Source organism: Gnatocerus cornutus, chromosome 9 (assembly GCF_029298725.1).
Source record: "Gnatocerus cornutus isolate USDA-ARS CGAHR chromosome 9, icGnaCorn1.1, whole genome shotgun sequence".
Taxonomy (NCBI): domain Eukaryota; kingdom Metazoa; phylum Arthropoda; class Insecta; order Coleoptera; family Tenebrionidae; genus Gnatocerus; species Gnatocerus cornutus.
This window is the reverse complement of record NC_142241.1, coordinates 8,563,324-8,587,939: the sequence shown is the minus strand read 5'-3', so window position 1 is coordinate 8,587,939 and position 24,616 is coordinate 8,563,324. Positions and strand designations below refer to the sequence as shown.

General features: G+C 32.9%; 1 protein-coding gene and 1 non-coding gene across 6 annotated transcripts in view; one reads left to right on the top strand and one right to left on the bottom strand.

The window, feature by feature from the left end:
* Positions 1–15,515, top strand: part of IP3K1 (inositol-trisphosphate 3-kinase-like protein) — a 33,971-nt gene extending 18,456 nt beyond the window's left edge. Inside the window, exons 1-4 of one of the 5 annotated variants that reach the window (XM_088045801.1) lie at positions 12,954–13,201; positions 13,474–13,683; positions 14,149–15,003; positions 15,059–15,509. In XM_088045801.1, coding sequence (XP_087901927.1) covers positions 13,082–13,201; positions 13,474–13,683; positions 14,149–15,003; positions 15,059–15,145 — 1,272 coding nt within the window. In that variant the 5' untranslated portion in view covers positions 12,954–13,081 and the 3' untranslated portion in view covers positions 15,146–15,509. Of the gene's footprint in view, positions 1–12,953; positions 13,202–13,473; positions 13,684–14,148; positions 15,004–15,058 lie in introns of those variants that run through there. The other 4 variants (XM_088045799.1, XM_088045800.1, XM_088045802.1 and 1 more) reach the window with 4 other exon arrangements.
* Positions 15,516–15,804: 289 nt separating this feature from the next.
* On the bottom strand, positions 15,805–15,877 carry TRNAV-UAC (transfer RNA valine (anticodon UAC)). Its single transcript has one exon. It is a non-coding gene; the product is annotated as a tRNA-Val (tRNA).
* Positions 15,878–24,616: the final 8,739 nt, after the last annotated feature.

Below are 24,616 nucleotides of genomic sequence, written 5' to 3'. Positions count from 1 at the left end.
AAAAAACAATAGGACCACCATTTCCGGAAGTTACCCGGAAAGCGGGTGGTTCATTGTTTTAATTGCAAAAGGACGTGCTGTTCATTTTATCGATGGAATACGACCTTAAAGAAGATTTCATCGCAAGTATGCTAATTTAAAAGGGAAGTTAGTTGGTATTCATCAAAATGAAAATTTGACTTGCTCTGAAGGTCGCTGGTAAATGTTTATAAATGATTTAATCTAATCTTTTAATACCTAATTGCTTATTACAGTTTAATTATTTTGGGTTATTTAAACAAGGGTTTCAGCTTGTTTTTGTTTAATTAGATGAGTTTGAACTCTGCGTGTGCTGTCGGAATGGTGTAAGTGCACCAATTTAACACCAACGAAGCAATTTACTCTTTGAGAAGATGAATTAGTTCAACTGGGTTGGGTGCGGACGGATAACACAATTAAAATATTGGGACATGGATAAGACACAATTTCATCTCTTATTTTCTAACCCATAAATTTCCGAGCTTCATGGTCCATTGCAGGTATCAGGTTGTTATATCGCACACTTATTATGTGTAAAATCACAACATATCCAATAAATTTAAATAAAGCTGTCGCGAGTAATTTATACCCATAAATGGCGTTGTTTATAATATTTTAGATTTCAGCTTTCTACTCTCGTCATTTATTTTCTTATAATTGCTTAATAATCAAGAAAATTTGTCGCAATAATGTTAACAATGTATACGGATATGTGCTGTCAATTAGCGTCACATAAAAAACGGATAAATTGACTGTGAGCAAACGGAGGTGTGTCTTTCGTTTAATGATAAATGACGACGAATCGTCCAAGTGGGTGATTATTTCGCGACCGCATTTTTCCTATAAAATGATTCACTAGCTGCAATTAAAATTTCCATGGTGGACGTGGTTTGAAAAAAAACGGTTGTCGACTATCAGATAATCATTTTGTCCGTTTCAAATTCCAAAGCCGGATGAGAAATTGTTAAAAATAGCTCAGGTCAAGTTTCATTGTTGGATATTTTTAAAGGTATGACCCGAAGAAACAATTGGTATTTTCCGAAAACTGACAACTAAGGGGCGGAATTATGTTTATTTGAAATTTCAGCGATGAGTGAGTCCGTCTCTGTAGGCGATATTTACGGAAACGGCGAAGTAGTTAAAGCACCGTTTGGTGTAAATAGGGTGGGATTATTTGCGAAGATGATTATGTTTGAAGAATAACAAAAACATGTTTTCCTGGTACGATATTTTTTTGATCTTATTTTACTCGTCGCACGTTATATTCATGGAAAGAATGATATTGTTTAACTCTGAGATCCGTTCACATTTCTTGACGTCTATTTTGTATAGGAATGGCGAAATTAAGATATTCTTATTTAATTTACACGCCACAAACCGCGCTGATGACGCTTTCTATTAAAAAATAGAACTATCATGAACATTATAAGTACATAATTATAATATATTAAAGTTAACAATGACGTCAAACTCTGATTTAAATAACAATGAAATGGACACGTCTTTAGCTACCTGTTCTGTTTCCTTTTTTTCCTGGGGATCGAATTTATTCGTTTTTTTTTTCAAATACACCTTTTCTTTGTTTGCTCCATTTCAAGATTAGATATTGGCGTTCGGTACAAATTAATAACCATTGTAATTGTAATATTCCCAAATTCTAGAACTGTGACGTCAAAATTAACAGAATTAGTTACAAGTCTCGGAAATTTTTGATTAGTCCTAATTATGGAAAGTTTTAAAAATTGTTTCTTCTGTTGTATAATTACGTCAGGCATTAAAAAATGCTTTGGATTTTTCCACTTTTTCTTGTTCTTTCCACCCTTATTGTTTTAAATCTTCACCGCTGTTTTGTTTCTTCTCGGTATTTTTTGCTACAAAGCTGCGACTTGCGGTTTTCACTTTCTACTTTTAGTTGTTTTCTCTTTTTCTTTGGTAATTTGTATTTATTCGCCTATTAAGAATTCTGCTTGTGAAAAAATAGCTATAGGCGACAATTTTCCAAACCTAAATAAAATTTTAATATGATCCGATTTATGATACGATAAAATTTAATTACTGATTTAGCAATTTAATGCTCTTCGACATTAAAAATTTGTATAAAATAACACAATTAATTATAACAGAAGGTAAGATAAAATACAAGACATGAATAAATAAATTTCATTAATAAGAAATTGTTACTTACTTTGATTCTAATCTTATTTGAAATGTCAAACTTCAGGTCAATTATAGATACAATTTAAATTAAGCGTTTATTAATATTTGATTACACTTTTGTAAATAGAGACCTGTATAAATCTTTATAGTGACCATAAAATTATAAGATAAAATTTTATAATCGACCTGGCGACATGGTGTCTTCACCGTGATTATAAATTTTACGAAACTTTATGCAATTCTACAATTTTTTTCTTATTATTCCTCTAATTGTTTTGTTCGAAACTAAAAGATTACACTTTTTGTAACCCATTTCTTTTGTTTAAAAAAAGTTGCTGACGTCCAATTGAAGATAGCAACGCTTTTATAGTAACCTGGTAACCTTTTTTCTTATAAAACCCGATAAACAACTGATCAAAACCTAAAATTTCATATAAAAACTTCTCTGCGTCAGATACGTACCCTCAAACGCTAATTTCCGACTTATAAAAAAATCAAACAATCACGTTTCTCTTGTCGTTGGGCGTAGTTTCCCTTCTGTCGTAGCAACACGCGAATTAAGTAATGGGGCAATCAAGGCTTAAGATTTACGTAATTCTAATATAATTGTTTATACATTTATAACGTTGAACTCTGATAAAATTAACAATCTTTTAGAAGTGTGATGAAATTCTCGAGTAGCACAAATAATATGAAGTTAAAAGTGAGAAAAAACAGATGATGTCAAGTGTGTTGTTATGGTTATTTTTATCTAATCCTTTTGACAGCCGTTTAAAGTGAAGAAATGGTGGATGCGCCAGGTCAAAGTTGGTTTCAGGAGTTAACTTCGCAGTAATGTGGTTTTTGCACCTGATTAATATTCACCTGTCGTGTCCTAATATAATTATAACTCAAAAAGCGATTAATTACGATTACTAACGTCATACATAAATAAATAAACACGGAATCTTTCTGCATCGAAAAAAACTGTTTTCTAAAGTTGAAGTATAAATAACACGTATGCAGGGTAATGAATGAAGAAATATGAATCGCATACAAATTGTTGCACTCACCTCGAAAACCGTTTACGACTAATTAATTTAATTCGCAAAAAAGTGACGAAACAATGAATCTTTTGAATATTAAAGAGGTGTTTGTTTCATTTATTTATTAAAAAATTATCTCGTGACGTAAATGTTTAATTAATTTCGTCCTCTAAAGTTGTATAATAAAAATATTTCTTCGCGAGTTATATTTAACCGCAAGGTCGTCGACCAGAAATAAACTACGAAAAGTCTAAAAAAGCCAAAAGATGTTGAATGGATGCGCAGACGTGTGTAACCCGAAACTGTTCTTCTGCTCCGGACTCTTTCCGGTGCTCCGGAAGTGGATGGCGTGTCCTTGACATATCGGACTTCTCGATTGACACCTTCCCGATAGATTTGCATTTCATTTATTTATTAAACTTGCAGTAATCACTGTTTCAGACGGAATGTCAGTTTTGACGTCACAGGTGTTGGTGTACAATTGACTGACCTCGTTTTGACCCCAACCTTGAATTCATTTTTTAACAACCAATTTGGTAACTTAATAACCGAAGTGTATTGTCTCCATTTTGTTAATTTGAAGCGAAATTATTGACATATGGAGTAGGAGCGATGCATACATTCAAACTTATTCAAGGCGGATAACTTTTTCCTCTTACTGTAAGAAACAATTGATTTGTCAAGATGGTAGGAAGTGGCGGTGTCACGTCTTGCGAAAATCGCTCGTGATTTTATCATTAGCGGAAATTTTCCAAAAGTACGTGGATGGTAATTAGAACGACGGAATTTTTTTTAAATCTATGTAATCCACTACCACACAAACAAATTAAATTGGGATTAAGGTGATTTGTCTGTTTTGATATAAAGAGGATAATGACCCATTAATAACACACATTTTGCAACGTTTTTACATATCGAATAAAATTATTTTTAGAGTTTTATTAAAGCTATAAACTTGAGAGTACTTTAGTTTATGAAGTGAGAAATTTTAGAGCTTGGTTTTAAACTTTTACATTAACACTTCATTTTATTAATAAATAAAGTGCTCCTGAAGTGTGTATTCCGGTGCCAAATTATATTTGAAGTGTTTAACTAAACGGATGTGTAAAAATTCAACAGATTTACGCAGCATTTTTCGAAAATACAACGAAACTTCATGCCTATCTTCAATAAAAGACTTAAAAAATTGTGATAATTTATGTTAATAAATTAAATACAACCGGTTTGGATGCATTACGACAACGGAATTGTTGTCTAGACTAGTGTTTGGCAATCGCTAAACTGCGTTGTAACAGTGAAAATGCGCCGGATGAGGGCGGAGATTGCCTTTACCGTTTAGCTAATGTGCCGGAGTGAAGCATGAAAACCAAAACAAACATGTTTTCTATCATTAGAGTGAAGACATTGTAAACTTTACACACAATTTAGTTATTACTGATGTACGTGCGTAATAAATTACATATCCGATCTGGTTCACCGCTTTTTTGATGTTCATTTAATTGATTTTATGCAAACGTCAATTTGATTAATTTTATTAATATAAAAGCAATAAAAATGGAGCTAACTGCAAAAAAGCTCTGTTCGAATCTAAGATCCATTAGCTGCATAAAATGTGAAAAATACAAGGAACTCATTTAATGTATTAGCGATTCCTACAGAACGATTGCATTAATTCGCAAGGAATTCTTAATAGGAATATGTCGTCTGAATTTCTTGGGATGACTTTTTTTAAAGGTTTTGTAGTAATATTTTGTTTGATTTGTTTTGTTGTACTTCCTTGAAAAGGAATGTTTCTGCAGAAATTCCTATTTTTAGTCGCGAAGAAGTTTTCTTCGAACCTACTGATTATAAACAAACAATTTCTGTTGTTTTAATTGTTTATCAACAATATTGTTTAATTAACTTTTACCTGTATAAAAACCGGTCTGAACCATTCAATATATCAAGAGCATCGGAGAAATCAATTTATTCAATTCAAGGAAGTCAATGAAACTGAAGGATTATAATTGTAAGGATACGAAAAATCCTAACAATTTAAAGAGGTTATAGCACTGCTTATAAGAGATCTGTTCATCGCACATGATACTTACGAAAAACCATTTCTTACATTTATAAACAAATCAAATTCTTTTTATCCTCGCTTGACGTAAACGGCATTCTTGACCTAAAAATTAATTTTGTTGTAAATATTAGTGCGGCAACGTTAGAATTTAATGGAAACGTAAATTTTCATGGTTCGTATGAAATTATCAGATTGAACAATATAAAAAACTGGGAACAAAGGACGAATATTTTCCGAAGTTTTCAGAGTTCTTCGTGTTCTAGATGATTTCGGAAGAATTTTTTCTCAACCTAATATACAAATTGCTTCTGCCAGTATTGGACTGATAAACAAAAATCCAATCAAATTATAATCGTTAGACTGAATCCTGTTGCAAATTGAATGTAATTGACAGGCGTAAACAAGAGAATCATAAATCAGAAAGAAAAAGCACATCATAATTTGCGTAAAAAACTGCTCTAGTGAAGGAGGACATGAACCTGAAATCTTGGTAATGAGAAATAAATAACCCAAATGGATTGAGTTGGAATATTAAAAAGTAAATAAATGAACTAGACACATAAGAAACAGAAAAAAGAAATTTGCTTTAAATTACCGACGTTTCTATCGTGTGATTCATTAAATTTCCATTCTAGGTAGGCCGTGTATTTTGGACGTGCGTTGACTTCTTGTTCGATAACTAGCAAATCTCGCAAATATTAAGTCGAAACTACTGTAATGGTGTTAGTTACGACATGAATTTTTTTCTCAAAGCCAACTGCGAATGGAAATTTAATGAATCACACAATATATGTATAATGTTGACACACCTGGGGAAAAATAGGATAGAATACTAGATAATTTTAACTAACTTTAAAAATCTAACTAAATATTTTCAACGACCCTTCACATACTTTCAAAATCTCTTATTTTTTTTAACTAGTTAAAAGCTGAATCTGAAAATATTAATATTTAAAAGTCTTTGACAATTTTTAACTCATTTTAGAAAAAATATACAATTTTTCACCAACTTCTTAAATTGACTAACTTTAACCAACGAACTGGAGTCTTCTAAATGAACAGCTTTAACCAATTATCTTTCAAATCTTTAATAATTTTTAACTTTCTTTAACTAACTTCAAATCTTTCACTATTTTTATCTAATTGCCTAAAAATTGATATTTTTTTTGAATAGTAGTTAAATTTTTTTTAATTTTTTATAAAATTAGTTAAAAATAGTTATAGATTTTTATAAAAAATTGTTTTAAATCTTTAATTATTTTTAACTAGTTTTTAAATTTTTTTTCGGTTTTTCACCAAATGTTTAGGAAAATTAGTTAAAAATAGTTAAAAACGTTTAAACAATTTTTTATAAAAGTTTATAACTATTTTTAACTAATTTTATAAAAAATTATTTAAAAATCTAACTATTTTTAACTAATTTTTTTTAAAAATTACGATTTTTCACCAAATGTTTAAGAAAATTAGTTAAAAATAGTTAAAGATTTTTAAACATTTTTTTATAAAAATTTATAACTATTTTTAACTATTTTTATAAAAAATTATTTAAAAATCTTTAACTATTTTTAACTAATTTTTTTAAAAATAAACGATTTTTCACCAAATGTTTAAGAAAATTAGTTAAAAATAGTTAAAGATTTTTAAACAATTTTTTATAAAAATTTATAACTATTTTTAACTATTTTTATAAAAAATTATTTAAAAATCTTTAACTATTTTTAACTAATTTTTTAAAAAATATACGATTTTTCACCAAATGTTTAAGAAAATTAGTTAAAAATAGTTAAAGATTTTTAAACAATTTTTTATAAAAATTTATAACTATTTTTAACTATTTTTATAAAAAATTATTTAAAAATCTTTAACTATTTTGAACTAATTTTTTAAAAAATTTACGATTTTTCACCAAATGTTTAAGAAAATTAGTTAAAAATAGCTAAAGATTTTTAAACATTTTTTTATAAAAATTTATAACTATTTTTAACTATTTTTATAAAAAATTATTTAAAAATCTTTAACTATTTTTAACTAATTTTTTAAAAAATAAACGATTTTTCACCAAATGTTTAAGAAAATTAGTTAAAAATAGTTAAAGATTTTTAAACAATTTTTTATAAAAATTTATAACTATTTTTAACTATTTTTATAAAAAATTATTTAAAAATCTTTAACTATTTTTAACTAATTTTTTAAAAAATATACGATTTTTCACCAAATGTTTAAGAAAATTAGTTAAAAATAGTTAAAGATTTTTAAACAATTTTTTATAAAAATTTATAACTATTTTTAACTATTTTTATAAAAAATTATTTAAAAATCTTTAACTATTTTGAACTAATTTTTTAAAAAATTTACGATTTTTCACCAAATGTTTAAGAAAATTAGTTAAAAATAGCTAAAGATTTTTAAACAATTTTTTTAAAGTTTTTTTTATAAAAATTTACAATTATTTTTAACTGAATGCTTAAGAAAATTAGTAAAAAATAGTGAAGGATTTAAGTTTCAACTAGTTAAAAAAAAATCTATATTTTAATTTATAGTAATAAATTTTCACTTACCTGTTTTTTTTTTTTTTTTTTTTTTCAGTGGAGGGGAAATCCTTTATGGACGCCCGCCGCAAAATGTCAAACGCGGCGGGCAGTGTGGGACTCCCCGTTCTCCAGAACGGGTATACCCACTAAAACCCCTCCGAGTTCAAATACAGTAGCTTCACCTGAGGTATAACTTCGCGACTGGTGATTGCTACTTCATTCTTCAATTCTTCCTTCTGGTTCATCCTTTCTTCTTGCACTTTAGTACCTCTTGGACTATCTGATACAACGCCTCACAGTTTCGTTTTCTCACAGTTTCGTTTTTCTCACTTCTCTCCAATATTCTTTCCCTCCAATAACTATAACATAACTAACTTTAGCTAACCAACTGACAAATTAAAACTAAAAGAAAATACAGGTAATTTAAAAATAATCTGAGAAAATTTGAGCATTCAAAGAGCATAAAAAAAGACTTCAAACAAATCAGAAAAGAAAATTTAAACAGAACTGATAATTTTTTTTTTAATCTCGACAGATATCAAATATGGTAAAAATGCATGAATAAATCCTACTTTCTCGGCGCGCTACCGTTTCAATAGTACGGCTCTGTATTGTTTACCAGAATTTTAAATATGTTGGTACCCATGCCGGTTATGTCAAAGTTTGAGGTAAAAACTGTCATATTTTCAAAGCAGACATCTTTTGCGTCACCAAATCACCGCTTCGGCCTAGATATACTTACCAAATTTGACGTTTATGGCATCTGAAGATCTCAAGATGACTTGATTTGTGCTTTTATGGCGACGGCATTCGTAAGCGGCGCTGTTAATAGAGTATGGATTGATTTATAATTAGAATTTATGAAAGACGAGCTGATATTTCCAGTTTCGTGGAAAGTATTAATAGAGAAAAACATTGTTACCCAGATCTTCTACGACTGACATCACTTAACACTAAACATTAAAACTTCACTAATTATGAAAGTGTGTCAGTTTAGATGTAACGTTAGGAATTTAATGGCCGAAATAAAATTTCAGGCGCTTTATCATCATCTGGAGAGAAAGTAAAATTGTTAAATATGAACTTCTATTTTTATAACAATAAATTGAATAATTCAAATCTTTACGTTATTTAGTATTCAGTGGCTGTCGTTAGGCACAACTCTTGAAACATGTTTGTTTGTAGCGTTCGCTTCACCTTGGCGGGGAAATAGACACCTATTGTTCCATAAAACAATTATTAGAGTTAATTATTAAATAACCGAAGACAAGGTGATGGTAAAAATGGTCCGAACCGGCTACATCGCGCTGGATTTGCTGACCTCTGCGTAAAGTAGAACCGGACGCGGAACCATCTTCTCAACCCAGACCCAGATTTTATGCACGTAGATTATGGGACAAATTCTCAACAGAAATCCACGAATTTTGATATGAATGAACGCGAAGTACAAAAAGTGTTTGTTATTTCTAATCAATTGCGATAATCCATAATCGAACAATACGCAGAACGTAAAAATATAGTTTCCCGGAATTTCGCAGGAAATTACATAAACGCGATGAATGGGGTTTTTCACTTTCAACGCAAACTTATGTTTTTGTGAACCAACGCAAAAAACTTCTCGGCGAATAATGAATATTCTCAACACTGCATCGATTCGGAAGGATTTCAATACGGAAATCGAGGCAAGTCAACGTCGGTAGCATACGTAATCCGGCAACAACATGACGCAGGTTTCGAGAAGTACCTAATTTGAGTCAACCGCACGCATGGTAATTGCAAAATTAAAGACCAGAACCACCTACGAACATTTTCGATAAACAAAGGCCCATATGGTTCTAATATACCATCACACCAAAAAACCATCTGTTTACAGTTCCGTGAAGATGATAAGATGCGTCATTTACGCTTTACTCTTCTCTGAAAAATGACTGTTTTTCCATGAAAACTGCGCGCTTATGACTCATTTCATTAGTGACAGGTGTTGCAATAATTGAAACGGTTTTTCTATTATTAAATTCACGTTAGATGGTAATTTTTGACCCCTTTCGATTTTCAAAATCCGGCGTGAATCACTTTTGTGCTATTTGATGCTGATTTATGGAAATGTGTGTTGTTTACGTTAACCATATTGTTCGATCTATCGATTTTTCTTTTATTACCATTACAATTTAAATTACAAATAATCGTTGACGTATAAGTGACAATGTAAGCGATTCATTGTTTGACCAGTGGTTATCATGTAGTGGCGCCAAATTATTGAATGAATTTACTAATTACCTTTCGGAGAACGTAATTACAGGGAAACTATGACTTATCCTGAAAATGCTCATGTTGCGTGCGTCATGTGACATTTTTTACTTTGACAAAACCGGGGCAGGAATTTCTACTTCTAAACATGCCGATACTTTCAGGTTATTTTCAGATTTCTTTACCACACGTGTGGTTTTCAAGAAGGTCTGTTGTGACGCTTTAATTATAATAATTACGCGCGGAAAAGTCAATAATCAAAAAGTGCTTACGACGTGTTAATTTAATGTTTCTAATCTAATTGGCGACGTATCTTTGTTTTGATTCAATTGATAGCTCCATATTTAGTTGTAGATTTGTAACTAACCTGTTAACGCCAATTTTTGATAGTCATTTTATCTACGTACAACTCGCCGATTTTTCGTAAAAAAACACTCAAGTCGTACAAATGAACTCTTGTTTATTTAGTCTCGTTTTTGATGCAGAAAGTTTCCTCCGTTGACCTTTGCACGACAAACTGACATTTGACACTACTTGGCCATTTTGAATTTCGATAACACTTGAAATTTGGCGTGTTGACATAATGCAACCCATCCTCTGGACTTTGAACGCGAAATGAAGTTTGTTATTGCGGAATTTGTTTACAAATACCTCTTAGCATTAATTGTGTTTTAGCATTTTTGTTTACTAAGGTAAATTTGTCTGTACCTGTTGTTTTGCAACTTATCAATTGTCTGTTTCTTTCAGAGTTAATAATGAAAGGGCTTTCAAAATCGTTAATTACTTAATGATAGTAATTGTTATGCACTTGGAAAATACACGTGGATTTTGATAGATATGGAATGTAATGATGAAAAATGGGGTTCATTAGTGTCAATCGAAACAATAAATGCAGTTCATACTGGTTATTCACAGTGCTATTCTAATTATTGGAAAAAAATTCACCGGCGACGGAACTCTGGTCACTGCGAACTTCGATTTTTTTTAAAACCAAATTTGCCTCCAAATGCCAATTTAATTAATCAAGAGAAACAAAAACCAAAAAGTAACTAAATCCGATGTTAAAAGTTTTATTCGACAGTGTTTTACATCGATCGACTCGACTTAAAAGTTTTTCAAAAATCCTAAACTTTTCAAACTACAAAACAGGATCGTATTTGCTGAAAACCACTCGTGAATTTGATAATTGGCTTTTTCTATAAGTACATACATAAGTACTAATAATAGTGCACCAATAATTCGGAAAAACATAAAATCATAGTCAAAACATAAAATTCTATGGCTTTCAAAGTACACACACCAAAAATGCTACAAAAAATATTTACCGATTATCTAAATTTGTGGGCGACGTTAGTAAAATACAGTCGACTCTCGATAATTCAATTTGCAAGGGATCATGCGTCGATTTCGAATTACCGAATGGAGTTACGAAAGTGTTTTTTAAATTTTTTTTCGAAGAAGTTTGGGTCAAGGAGAGAAATTAAATTTAATTCAATTCAATTTTATTCAAAGAAGTGTCGCATTAATCCGGACCAATTAAACACCAAGACGATCCGAATATCGAAAAATTCGGATTAGCGAGACGTGTGTACCTCTGTTATTTCAAGAGAAAAGAGCATATTATTATACACAAATATAGATTTTTTTAACTGGATGAAACGTTGAAATTTCTTAAAGGTTTAGATTACTCCAAAGTATTATTGAAACCAGATTAGCAAATCTTGAAATATCCAGATTACAAAACATTACAAAAGAAAAAAAAATGATTAAAATTGAATAATTGCAGGTTCGGACTTTCGAGTCACTTCTGTTTAATCATATAGAAGAATCATTAAAACGATTCGCCGAATATTTATGACAATATACAACAATAATTTTTTCCTAATTTGAATTACAGAACCGTAAAAAAGTCTGTTCGAATTATTCATTTCTTTATTCTCGTCTCCAAGAAATTCGTTTTAACAGTAGTAAATTCACAGGTTTTGTTCGAATTATTCAAAGGCGCGAGGGATTAGTTCGATTTTTTTTGAAAAACTAGTTCAATTTAATTTTAATATCTTGGAATGAAAGTGGAGGAAATTAAATTGACGCGTTGAATCCTCAAAAAACCACTTCTGCATGGTTGTCAAAGGGAAATTTCATTGACTCAAGCACTTACAAACGCGTAACACTAGCCGTAGATGCATATAATTAAATATGACAAACAGTTTCCAGATTTGTCATACTACTATCGAGCAAAGTTTTAAATCTAAAGAGAAATTACCCATCCTCAGTTACACCATATTAATAACCGGGAAATTCTGGAATTTTCCAGACGATTAGGGTAACTCCGACCTAATCTTTATTGCTCTACTTGTACGTGTGGAAAACCAATTCTTAGAAAAGACAGATAAAAGAACTATTGACTGTACACAAACATTTTCGGCGCAGGGAAAAATTTTTAGCCCGGAACTTTTCGTGGTTAGCATCATCATTGTGCGTATTAGTGATGTCATCCCAATGTGAAATTTTTGAATGAGGGCCTTGCCGGATTTCTCAAATTGAATGTTAATGTGTTTTATTAAATTGTTGGTTTTGTTTACCTTGTATCATTGTGGAGACACGTCAATTCAATACACGTGTATGTGAGCAAATACCTAATCAAATTTTTAGCCATAGCAATTTCACGCTTGGCCGATAACCTCCCACGTTCAATCCGTGAAGGTAAAAGGGAACAATGACCAACTTTTCCAAGATGCATTTGTTGAGTTTATCTTAACATTCATAGAAAATCGTCAAAAGGAAAGACGTCGTGCGTCTTTGAGTAGATGAAGCGTCAATTTCTGTTCTGTTTGTATACAAAATTATCCTAGTTTTTAACGCGCTGCGGTGGAAGTGGAAGGTGACGTAAAACGAAACGCCTCAATAACTATGTCGCGCCTCGGGTAAGAGAAATCAGTTGTCCGTCACTTTACGATGAGTATTCGCTGCTGTGAAGTTCGATAGTACGTTGCGCTAGGGTAGTGACTGTTAGTTTTTTCTTTTTGTGATTTTATTTAAACATGTGCGTTAACCAAGTCGCCATGGTACCGGCTGTGGTTAATTTCGTTGCCTCCAAAGGAAAGGATACTTACTCTGGATTTATTTCGGAATTCGCCTGCTTCAAATGCCGAGGATTTTCGGTAAGGGCTCGTTTTTACCCTCCAAAAAGTTGCGTCATTCTTATTTTCGTCCGGTAAATTGACTCAATTTTTAGTACTTGCTTCTAAATAACACCGAATAAGATTAACAAACATAAAAGTCGCCGGTTTGTCAAATATTTGCAATGCATAGCAGCCATGCAGGGTCGTTTTTCTTCAACATCCTTTGAGAGTTTTACGCGCGTTCGGCTTTTAAGGAAATAATAACGCGTTGGCTTGAGGTCGTACTCATTTTGTTTTGTTTTACATTACAGAATGGCGATAAGGATATTGAAGTAACGGACATTTGGAAAAGACATCCGAAGTCCGTTAGGGCTGCATCGCCACACAACGCTTTCAAGAGATGGCGAAAATCCGCTGGTCTCAAGTTGGCCGAAACCAAAAGTGCCATAAATGGATCGAAATTGGCTGTAGGGGACAAGGGGGGCGAGGAAGACATGTCGCTGCTTAAATTTTTGGCAATTGTAAGTCTCTTATTTTCCGCTTAATTACACCCTTTGTAACCCCCGCTTTGTGTGCGAAATTCTAAAATAACGCGATCGTTAAACGCTATTTTCAGACGTGTTGATCACGGATTTATCGCCATAATTTCAAAATTGTAGAGAACATGTCCTGAATTCATCATTTGTAAAGAAAGAGTCGTTGTTGAAAACCTACGTGCTTAATAGTAACAATTACAGACTCGAAGGCCAGTTAAAATGTAGAATACATAATTTTCCGGCATGGTCAATTACGTAAATGACGTCGTCTCAACACTTAATTCGACCAATTATAGCGGATTTGACGTTGAAGCATTTTCACAAAGTTGGAAATTAAAATACTTCTTGTACCCGAGGCCAGATAGCCGCACCATAGCAAATCTTTGTTTTATCTTACACGCGCCGATCAAAACCCGATCACGTTCTTAACATTTTTTTTTTTCGTTTCAGAACGCTTTGGACTTGAGCGCCCCCGCCAGTGATGTCCTGTTAAAAAGCAGAAGTAGTAACTGGTTCCAGTTGAGTGGTCATCCTGATAGTCTAGCACCGGCAGGACCAGGAACAGTCTGGAAGAAACGCTCCGGTGGTGTCGACGACACCGAACGATTAGTTTATGAAGAATTGTCACAGGACCCCATTCTTTGTGATATAATACCGAAGTACTACCGCGAAGTGGAGTACCAAGGAGAGAAGTTCATCGAATTGCAAGATCTTCTTCATGGTTTTCAAGATCCCTACGTGATTGATATAAAAATGGGCACAAGGACGTTCTTGGAGTCCGAAGTACAAAAGACGACCGCGCGACCGGATTTGTACCAGAAAATGGTGGCTATAGATCCAAATGCGCCGTCTGAAGAAGAGCATTGTCAACAAGCTGTGACGAAGTTGCGGTATATGTTGTTCAGAGAGTTGCAGTCTTCGTCGTGTAGTCACGGATTCAGGATTGAAGCGATGAAGTGCAGGGGATCGGCACCAGTGACTGATTTGAAGAAAGTCAAGTCGAGTCAAGAAGTGTTCAACACTTTGGACATGTTTCTGGGAGGGAGAGAAGAGATCAGACAAAGACTGGTGCAAAGACTGTGCGAAATTAGGACTAAAATTGAACAATCGGATTATTTTAAGACGAGAGAGGTCGTTGGAAGCAGTTTGTTTATCATTTATGATGATAATAAAGTTGGTGTTTGGCTTATCGACTTTGCCAAAACCAATAAACTCGCAAATGGAGCCACAGTTGATCATAGGCGATCGTGGGTTCAAGGAAACCACGAAGAGGGGCTTCTGTTCGGGCTAGATAGACTGATTTCGGTGAGTCGGATCTTTGACTAAATATAACAAATATTTTATTGTTTCTTTTTTACAGGTGTTTGAAGATCTAAAATCACCAGCGTCTGAAAAACGGAAAGGACCATTTTCAAAAACTCTTCCTGCTGTGAGTGTCAAGTCTTGAACAACAAATTGTGATGATTAGAGATTTTTTTTCTACTTGAGATTGACCCGCAAGAAGAGGGAGTGCCCTCAGTGACGATTGGGGCTTATTCGATTGTTGTTCGTTCGTGTTTTTGTGGCCGGAAAGGCTTTGTATTAATGTTTGTTATGACAATTTAAAGTATTAGAATGATTAAGTGATTTATAATTTTGTACTTGACTACTATTACTTATTTAATATTTTTCTAGTCATTGTTCTTTAATTTAATGTTAATAATTTATGTTATCTATTAAAAGCTAAAGTTACCAGCGATTATGGGAAATTGTACATAACTGCGACTAAATTTGTATACTCTTAAATTATCCTTTTTCAATATTCATGTACTTAGAAATATAATTTGTTCTAAAAAAGTGTCGTTAATCTCCCCAGTTAGTCATCCTTTGAAGACAGAAGTGGGCGTTCCATTATTGGGTAATAAATTTTGGGCCCCACTCAGATTAAACGTTAATGTTATTTTGAATGACATTTATGTTCAAGCCATCAATTTAAATTAACAAGACAAGCTATGAAAATCGTGTTTTAGACATGAATTTGTCCAAAATTTAATGCCCCTAACCGCAATACATGCATTTAGTAAGAAAAATAAAGAAAAAACAATTTTCTTTCATAAGAAAAAAACGTGGTTCCGCCCGGGATCGAACCGAGGACCTTCTGCGTGTAAAGCAGACGTGATAACCGCTACACTACGGAACCAACTGGTTGGAATTTGAATCAGATTGTTTATTCAGAAAAAAGAGTTAATAATAACCTCTAAAAAAATAAAATTAATCGAAAAAAGTGTTATTATTAAAGCAAATTTCTCTGTTGTTTTGAATCCGCGTAATTAGCGCACTTATTTAAAAAAAAACCGGTGTCAATATACACTAATGATCCAATTAACATTACTTCCAAGGAGGCTAAAGTTCAGAAATGGGTTGATGGTTCTGGTTCAACCAGAAAAAATGTGGTAACTTTTGTTGTCAGGTCCTTGCTTTTCGTCTCCTAATCAAAGCTTGAATCAATATTAATTGCCTTATTAATTGATAAAAATAAAGGCAGATTTAAAATAAAATTAACAACCTTGCAAAAAATATACTCATTTTGCTTTTGAGCTTTTTTTCCTTTGTTAATTGGCATTTCGATACTAAAATTACTACCAAAGACATTTCACATACATATTTTTGTAATATCAACAAATTAATAATTAATAAAGAAATAAATCCAACATTTCAATTACAAATTTTATTTGTTTAGTAGAAAAGAATTAAGCGCTTGCCCCAGTAACCATTGCATATAACATGTGAATCGTAATAAACATTTTTAATCAGGAAAGATTATTTTGCAACAACAACAAAAGTAATTAACTTGACGCTTTTTTTTTATTTCTATAAAATCTGATTATCAAGAAGTATCAATAAAATTTATATAAAACTTATAACATTTCTAAACTGTTCGTAACATTAACCAGATTTGTTTGTAAATCATAAGTATGTATATAATAGAATCATTCTGTAACTAAAACCTACATAAGAATGTTAAATGCAGTAACAAATTGCAACAAAATATAAACTAGTTAAAAACTGACGCTGTCCTCTCTTGATAAATAAAATAAATCATTGGTGGTAAATCCCGTTATGAATGCACCCAGGTAGGTATCCGTCCAATCAAACACATTGCAACATTCACCTAAATGTTTTAAAAATAAAATAAATGAACTCACCATTTTCTTATCTTTTCGCTCAACAAACAACTTGAGTCTTCCGGTGCAAAGATAACTTCGATTGGTGATGGAATCTGTAAAGTGAATTACTGGATATGAAATATCTTCCATAAAAGTTTAATTGAGCAAAATGCGAGCTAAACTTGCCAAAAAACCCTCCTCCTTTAACCGGGCTTGGGACCGGCAACAGCGTCTTCAGGACGCTGCCGGCGGAGTTAAAAATGTTGGCAGTTATAGCCATTGTTCTCTTAAATATTTCAAAGTAAGCTTAATAAAAATTTTCACTTACCTAATGTTAACAAACTTAATAACACAACACCATTAACACTAACACTAACACTAATACTCCGCAGATAAAACGCAAGCGCAAACCGATAGAAAAAATATCCGTTAGCGAGAAGATAAAAAAAGAAAAAATCAACCTAGCAACTTCCCGAATGTACGAAAAGTTGTAGAGTCAAACATTATCATTTACCTAAATATAATTAAATAAACATAATTTTCTCTTACCTGCATGTTAGCACATTAACACAGTGTCACTGCCACTACCACTTGTCAAAAAACGGATACACTAACACTCCGCGGAAAAAGCGCAAACTTTGAAAGATCGCGAGGTCCATCGTCGTTCAAATCCCGTCACCCAGAAAGAAAAAAATCCTACCTTGTTGGATCCAACGTCGCCATCGTCTTCGTACACGGACCTACCTTTAATCCTGATTCCTAAGCAATATCGTCGCGCTCCTGCCACTGCATCCCCCTCTAGGAACAGGAACCACTCACACGACTTTTGTTTGATTATCTCGCGCACTAAAAGTACTTCGGCACTGTTTTGCGAAACTTGACTTTGAATTTGAACACTCGCGGAAGACGCGGTTTCCGAATTACGAAGATGTACAAGAGAGGAAATTTTACAGTGGCGCACGACGATGAACAGTTTCGGAAAATGCCCACCAATCCCAGATCCTACCTTTATGGCTTCTACGATGGTAGCTAGAATTAAAGAAATAAATATAAGTATTTGTACATTTTTGGAGGGATGAAATAACTTACCCTTTAATCCTGACCACGTGCTGTGTCGTCAAGCTCGTACCTCTGCATCCTCCTCTAGGAACCAGGAACCACTCACTCACTCACCCACTTTGTTTCAAAAACGATTTTATTTTTATTTTCAAAACACTATATTATCTCGCGCACTAAAAATCACTTCGGCATTGTTTTGCGAAACTCGACTTTAACTTTGACACTCGCGGAAGACGCGGTTTCGATGGTTCCGCATTTACGAAGAGTTATAAAAAGAATTATATTCATTTATCTAAACATAATTTTCTCTCACCTGCAAGTTAACACACTCCGCGGAAAAAGCGCATATTTTGAATGGTCGCGAGGTCCATCGTTGTTCAACTCCCGTCACCCAGAAGGAAAAAATCCTACCTTGTGAGATCCAACGTCGCCATCATCTTCGTGCACGGACTTACTGCAAGAGAATTTTTTTATTAGAAATTTGAACTAACATTTTAAAGTTCGCAGTTAACTTACCCTTTAATCCTGATCCCGAAGCTGCATCGACAGGCTCCTACCACTGCATCCCCCTCTAGGAATCAGGAATCAGAAACCAGGAACCACTCACTCACTCACTTTGTTTTAAAAACGATTTTAATTTTATTTTTAAGACACTACAGAAACTGAACTGAACTATCTCCCGCACTAAAAATGTCGGCACTCGAAATTAATAGTGAAATTCAAATAGGAGGAATATTAAGAAGAAAAGAGTAATAGATAAAATGACAAAATTAGAAACGTCGTAAAATGGTGGAATGGAGGAAAATTTAATAACAATAGTGTTCAGATGAGGAATGAATGGGTGGTTGGGCAGAGTGACTCATCAAAGATTGAACAAATAGGACACAAGTTGGAGTTAAAAAGTGTAAAGTGGCAAGAAAAAAATGAATTAAATTCGGGTAACTCTCCCCCCATTTTTAATAAGAAAAAAAAGAGAACATTGAAATAGATAAAATGACAAAATGGGGAGCGTTGTAAAATGGTGGAATGGAGGAAAATTTAATAAAAATAGTGTTCAGATAGGGACAGAGTGACTCATCGAAGATTGAACAAATAGGACACAAGTTAAAGTGTAAAGTGGCAAGAGAAAATGAATGAAATTCGGGTGTTTCTCCCCCCATTTTTGGTCTCAAAATACACCCCTTTTCGCGAACACAGACACCGTAGGGGATCTTGGTGGATTCAAAATGAACTCAGCTCCCAGAAGTCCACCATGTTTAACGAAACAAAAGTTTATCCCGTGAGTAAGCATCTTGACCAAGGTGTCCCGTAAAGTGTGTCCACCCTTCTAGCAAAACTAACCGGACATTTACTTTCAAACCAACTCCTAGTTAATTGTCTTGAAAAATAAATTACATTAAATGATTCTAAACTTATTCTGAACGCTATGGTAAATTTTGATTCGAAGGGCAGTTGTGCTTTCAAACGACAGCTAGCTCCCGTTTCCCATCTCAACATTGTCCTCGTCCCCCTCAACATGATGTTCGTTCATCGCGCGCCCACATACTAAGGTCTGTCGGCTACCAATTGTCCAGTCGAGGCCAGTTTTTCGGTGGTGCCAAATGAATACTGTCCAACCAGTGTTGGAGAAATGAAAGCAAAATACCTCAATAGTTCCGTTCCAACCATTATGGTATAACACAATCCGAGCCTGGGGTATTGAATGACTAACATTGGCCCTGTTTCTAGGTTAGCATGTGATGCGACCGGCATTCTACTTCGGCTTTCTAGCTAAGTCCCCCCGCCTTAAGGTTCATCCACCCCCTCTAAAGTCAAATCGTGGAGATATGCAGATACAGCTTCAACTAAATGCGCTCTGAGAGTTTAGAGCTGCAAATGAAGTCATTCGTACCCGACGTCTGCTGGTCGGTATCGGATTGACACCGTCGCATCATTAGCTCACACAAACTGAACACCTTTAGAAGACTCCGTAACTGCCGTAACTTGACAAACTAATGTGTCGGCTACAGAACATGCATGGATGTTTCCATAGACGCACGCAAAAGATACCTAATTTCCTAAATGTGTGTGCCTACGTGGATGAACGTGGATCCCCTTACTAGTGTTGGTATGCTTAAGTGTACAGGGTAGGTGGCAGTAAGTGTAGTGATGTTAAATTATGTGCAGAATACAGAACATACATGGATGTTTCCATAAACTCACGCAAAATGTGTGTGTATCTAATTCCCCAATTTTGTCTACCTACTTGTTTCCCCTTGGTTGTGTTGGTATAAAAGAACTGGACAGACTTTTCCAGTATTAAGAAAGAGAGGAAATAGAAGTTCATGGTTGTGTTGGTATAAAAAAACTGGACAGAATTTTCCAGTATTAAAAAGAGAGGAAATGGAAGTTCATTGTTGTGTTGGTATAAAAGAACTGAATAGACTTTTCCAGTATTAAGAAAGAGAGGAAATAGAAGTTCAGGTGGTAAAAGGGCAAAACGCAGAAACGTCATAGAAAGGAGGAATTTCATTGAATAGACATGAGACTAAGAAAAAGTATAAAAAAGATAAAATTAGTAAATGAAGAAATGATCCAAAAATGTAACAAGAACAGTGAACTAGAAAGATGCAGCTAAACTGTCCTACCTTAATCCTTCGTCTTACATTTTTCAAGATGTTCCAAGATTTCGAGTGAAAATTCCGAAGTTAGGATGATATCTGCAACAAATAAATACGTATTAAGTAAAAGGATCGAATATTTATGTACAAACAATACACGCTTACTTTTAAACCACCGTGCAAGTCCTACCTTTAAGTCCTGGAAATCAGTAAAACACACTAAAATTAATTAATAGAGTCCGTAGCACGTCTTTCTCACTTAAAATTCAGAGCACAACTAAATAAATGATGGCTCTACAAGCGTTATTAGATAACGATTATTTAACTCTTTTTTTTTAAAACAAATCACTCCGAATCTATTTGTAACTGACCTTCCTTTTCACTAATTAGGAACAATGCAGCTCCAATCAATTACGTATTCTGCGTTAAAAAACAAGACTAAAACGTACGGAGAATTGCTATATTTTAAAGATGACAATTCGTTATTACTTCGCCTCTCGTCTTCAGAAGTCGGAAATATTGAAACTAATCAATCAGAAATTTACCGAAAAATACGACACAATTTTTGTTAAAACTGTTTCCTTACAATAAAAACTTGTTGTGTTTAGCCTGCTTTCCAATAATCAGATTTCATAATAACACATTAAACAAAATTCCGAATTTTTAAAGCACGTCGATTTTAAACGAAACTCCAAACACGCGTAAAAAATTAATAATGAAGCGTTGATTTCACTATGCAATAAAATTTAAACATTTAATTTTCGCTGGGACGCAAGTGGTTTTGAGCCTTACCAGGATTTTCAGTGAAAAGCAAATTTCAACACAGGTTTATTAGTGTGATCTTTCTTTTGTTTAATTGGACTTGAAATCGACCAGAATATTCGCGAATTTATCAGTGTTCTTATTCAACTCTTTTTCTATTAAAAAAAAACCTAATTGTTGTCGGTGGTTCGGTAACGCTCAATCTGTCTGCCCTTCAACTAATTACATAATTGCAGAAAGAAATTAATACGTAAGACCTAAAAGAATTTCAGCACGGTGGCGTGAGACCACTATGGAAATTTTCACGAAAAATCCAACCAAAAAAAGAACAGAATTTCTAGTAACACTTCAGTCAAATGAATCTTACCCATTCGCGCGATTATGAAGTTGAGTCTTGAAATAAATTTAAAATTGCAAGATTAATATTGTCTAAATAAAAATATTTCAAAATTCTAAGAGCCATGTTCAAAGTTTGTTCATCATATCCAACAGTTAAACGCAGATCCTAGATAAACATTTGAATGAAAAAAAAAGTTTAAATGTATCTAACGTCCTTTAAAACCCGATTATTACTAAGCATAAACACTCTGTATAGTAAACTGCTTTTGTTAATAGAAACGAGTCAAAAAAATGCACAATCAAACGCGCCTAACGTTTCTCTGAATTAAAAACTCTCCAAAATGTCAATAAATGAATATAAGGTAGTACTTTACCTTACAAAATATTTCCTCAGAACAGCACTCTGTAGCACACATCTCTGAAACGACCGTCTTTATCAAAAGTCGAAACACAACTGTTTTAATTAATATGTGATTTTCTAATTGCTTATAACAAAAACTATTACTTTCTTCTTGAGCGAACAAAAAGTACCTAATCAGGTGGCGCTATTGCCATGCCATAACCAAGGGTAATGAATGACAACGATTTTTCAGAAGGTCGAGTTCCAAAATAAATCCAAATATACGATGGGTAGACAAAACAGATTTTACATTAGTTTGAACATTTTCAATCTAATAATGAAAGAGTAGCAACAATAGTGCTAGAAAAACGATAGAGAAAACCGCATATTTCTTATCTGTCATAGGTCCACAAAATTGATTTACATTCTAATTTAAACAATCGAGTTTTAGTGGTAAAACACGACTTAAAAGTAGTAATTCCTCAAATTTCACTAAAATTACGAGAGTTATCAATTTTAGTGAAGCATTTGGGCATTAAAAATAAAAATTTCTATTTATGTCTTTTGATTTACAATTTTGCAATTTGGCAGAGTTAATATTTGATTAAAAAATAGTAATTTCCCGAAATTTCATAACTGTAGCACAAAAATTACCTTAGTAGTATTTTACCTTGCAAGATATTTTCTCAGAGCAGCACGAAACGACCGTCTTTATCAAAAGTCGAAACACAACTGATTCTAATAATGAGATTTATTATGTAATTTCCTAATTGCTAACTACCTTTTTCTTGAGCGAACAAAAAATAATCAGGTTTTCGCGTTTTCAATAGACATTTCATTTCAAGACTTGCAGAAAATACCATTTCGGCAATATTAAAACCAATCAATTAGAAAATTTACCAAAAAATGCAATGCAGTTTTTGTCAAAACTGTTCCCTTACATTAAAAACTTGTATTTAGACTGCTTGCAATAATCAGATTTAATAATTCTCCGAACACGCCTAAATAATAAATAATGAAGCACTGATTTCACTATGCCACAAAATTTAATCATTTGATTTTCGCTGAGACGCTGATTTTGATTCCTTGTTAAGTATGCAATAAGACGTCTGAGTCACATCAGGATTTTTAGCGAATTTGTCATATATCCTCCAGAAAGAAAATCAATCAAGGCATATTTCAACAAAGGTTTATTAGTGTGTGTTTTTTCATATAATTGGACTTGAAATTGAGCACAATAAGAGCGAAGTTATCAGTATTGCTATTTAACTATTTTTTTGCCAAAAAAACGAATTGTTCGTCGATGGTGCGGTACTGCTCAACTTGCCTAACCTTCAACTAATTACGTAATTGAAGGATGAAATGAATACATGAGACCTAAGTGAATTTCAGCACGGTGGCGTGAGACGACTATGGAAATTTTTACAAAAGATCCAAGCAAAGAAAACAGAATTTCTAGTACAGAACACGATTATAAAGTTGATTTGCATATGTGCTTTCAAATAAAATTTAAATCGCAAAATTAATATTGGGTGGTTAATTTTAAAAAATGTTTTCGTCTAAATGAAAAAATTCCAAAATTCTTTGAGCAACCGTCTAATTTTGTTCATAAAAATAGTTATTGAAACCCTGCAATTGTGTTGTAAATTTATTGTTAAACGTACAGACGCACTACCGAAATTGAAAAATTTTAAGTTTACATGATGTTCTAAAATTTATTTGATCAAATCTGAATTACAAATGATCTTTTCTGAAATACAACTTACTGATATGAATTACTGTTGATATTTTCTGATATTAACTTGACTAATCTGAACTACAATTGATATTTTCTGAAATCAACTTGATTCTTTCTGAAATACACTTGTAAATGGTGTTGATTTTGAACAAATTTGTCATATTTCCTCAAAAAGAAAATTAATCTAAGCATATTTCAACAAAGGTTTATTAATTATTATGTTACTGTGGTCTTTTTTTGTATAATTGTACTTGAAATTGGCCCAAATATTTGCGAACTTTTTAGTGTTGTTATTCAACTCTTTGTTTGTCAAAAAAACGAATTATTTGTCGGTAGTGCGGTACCGCTCAACTTGTCTGCCCTTCAACTAATTATAATTGAAGGATGAAATAAATACGAAGACCTAAATGATTTGAGCACGGTGGTGTGAGAAGACTATGGAAATTTGGACGTAAGACCAAAGCGAAAAAAAACTGAATTTCTAGTAACACGTCAGTTAAATTTCTCATATTTCTGCCTCGCCTTAAAAGTAAAAATTCCTAAAATTTGTGTCTTTAGTTAATTAGCACAAGGAGATCAGGTTTAAAAACTCAATTTTTATTTGAATCGATTTATTTTTAAATTCTAAAACCAACTTTCAAATTTTATCCATCATGTATCATAGTCAGTCTTAAGACGTAGATAACTATTGGTCTAAACTAAGCACGAACACTGTGTATATTAAACTACTGTTATTAGCACTAACAAATCAAAAAATAGACAATTAAACTCGTCTAACGCCTCCTTGAATAGAAAATCTTCCAAAACGTATAAGTTAATAGTGTGTCGTGATCATATAAAAGTACATAGTTTGAAAATCTTCACATTAGTGCAAGAAAAACTGTCATAGTTCCAGAGATTTGTAGCATTGAAAATTCCGGAATAAATATCCACC